The sequence below is a fragment of the Coturnix japonica genome, unplaced genomic scaffold (assembly GCF_001577835.2).
Source record: "Coturnix japonica isolate 7356 unplaced genomic scaffold, Coturnix japonica 2.1 chrUnrandom647, whole genome shotgun sequence".
NCBI lineage: Eukaryota > Metazoa > Chordata > Aves > Galliformes > Phasianidae > Coturnix > Coturnix japonica.
This window is the reverse complement of record NW_015440013.1, coordinates 13,991-15,171: the sequence shown is the minus strand read 5'-3', so window position 1 is coordinate 15,171 and position 1,181 is coordinate 13,991. Positions and strand designations below refer to the sequence as shown.

Genomic DNA, 1,181 nt, shown 5'->3' with positions numbered 1-1,181 from the left:
TGCCCCCCATCTCTCCCGCCTGTCCTCCCGCGTACGCGATGTGCCTGCGGATCCCGTCCCGTCTCTGATGGAAGTCGTCGATCTCCGCCAAGATGGCCGCCTTGATCTCTTCCTTGGTCAACACCCTTCGTTCGAAGGCGAAGTCGAAGGCCGGGACGCAATCGGGTTCGTCGTCGGGATCGTGATATTTAGCCAAAAACGGGTGTTTTAAAGCTTCCCCGACCCCAACTCTCTCCCTGGGGTCGAAACGTAACATCCTCCCTAACAACCCCAAAGCTTCCGCTTCGATCCCCCCATATAAACTCTCCCAAGGAACCGCAGGACGAGGGGGAAGACTTTGAAGATAAGCCCGGACCCTTTCGGCCCCGATAGCGGCCATGACGGCGGGTGGAGGAGTCCCTAAAACAGCCATAATGAGTTGGAGTTGATGGACGTAATTTCTACCCGGGAACAGTTGCCTCCTCCCCAACATCTCGGCGAAGATACAACCCACAGACCACATATCGATGGCCCTACTGTAACGATGGAGGGATAACAGGAGCTCGGGGGCTCGGTACCATCGCGTGGCCACGTATTCGGTGAGGAAAGCTTTGCTATGGGGCGGATCTAAACCCAAACCTCTGGCCATGCCGAAGTCTCCGATCTTTAACTCGCAATTCTCATTGACCAATAGGTTGGAAGGTTTTAAATCCCGATGGAGGACGTTGGCGGAGTGGATGTATTTCAGACCCCGTAAGAGCTGGTAGAGGAAATAACGCACGTGTTCCAGGGATAAAGGTTGGGATGAGTGGATGATCTGGTGAAGGTCCGACTCCATCAGGTCCAGGACCACGTAGCTGGGGGGAGATAGAAGAGATAACGGGGTTATGGGGGGAGATATGGGGGGATATGGGGTTATATGAGGGTGTATGGGGTGGATATGGGGGTATAGGGGGGGATAATAAGGGTTGGGAGGAAAGGATGATCTGGTGAAGGTCCGACTCCATCAGGTCCAGGACCACGTAGCTGGGGGGAGATAGAAGAGATAACGGGGTTATGGGGGGAGATATGGGGTTATATGGGGTGGATATGGGGGGATATGGGCGGATATGGGGTGGATATCGGGGGATAATAAGGGTTGGAAGGAAAGGATGATCTGGTGAAGGTCAGACTCCATCAGGTCCAGGACCACGTAGCTGGGG

General features: G+C 54.8%; 1 protein-coding gene across 1 annotated transcript in view; it reads right to left on the bottom strand.

Moving 5' to 3' along the window:
- Positions 1-1,181, bottom strand: part of MAPK7 (mitogen-activated protein kinase 7) — a 24,289-nt gene that overhangs the window by 14,866 nt on the left and 8,242 nt on the right. The window contains exon 4 of the mRNA XM_015851030.2: positions 4-836. Within this exon, the coding sequence (XP_015706516.1) occupies positions 4-836 (833 nt within the window). The remainder of the gene's footprint in view (positions 1-3; positions 837-1,181) is intronic.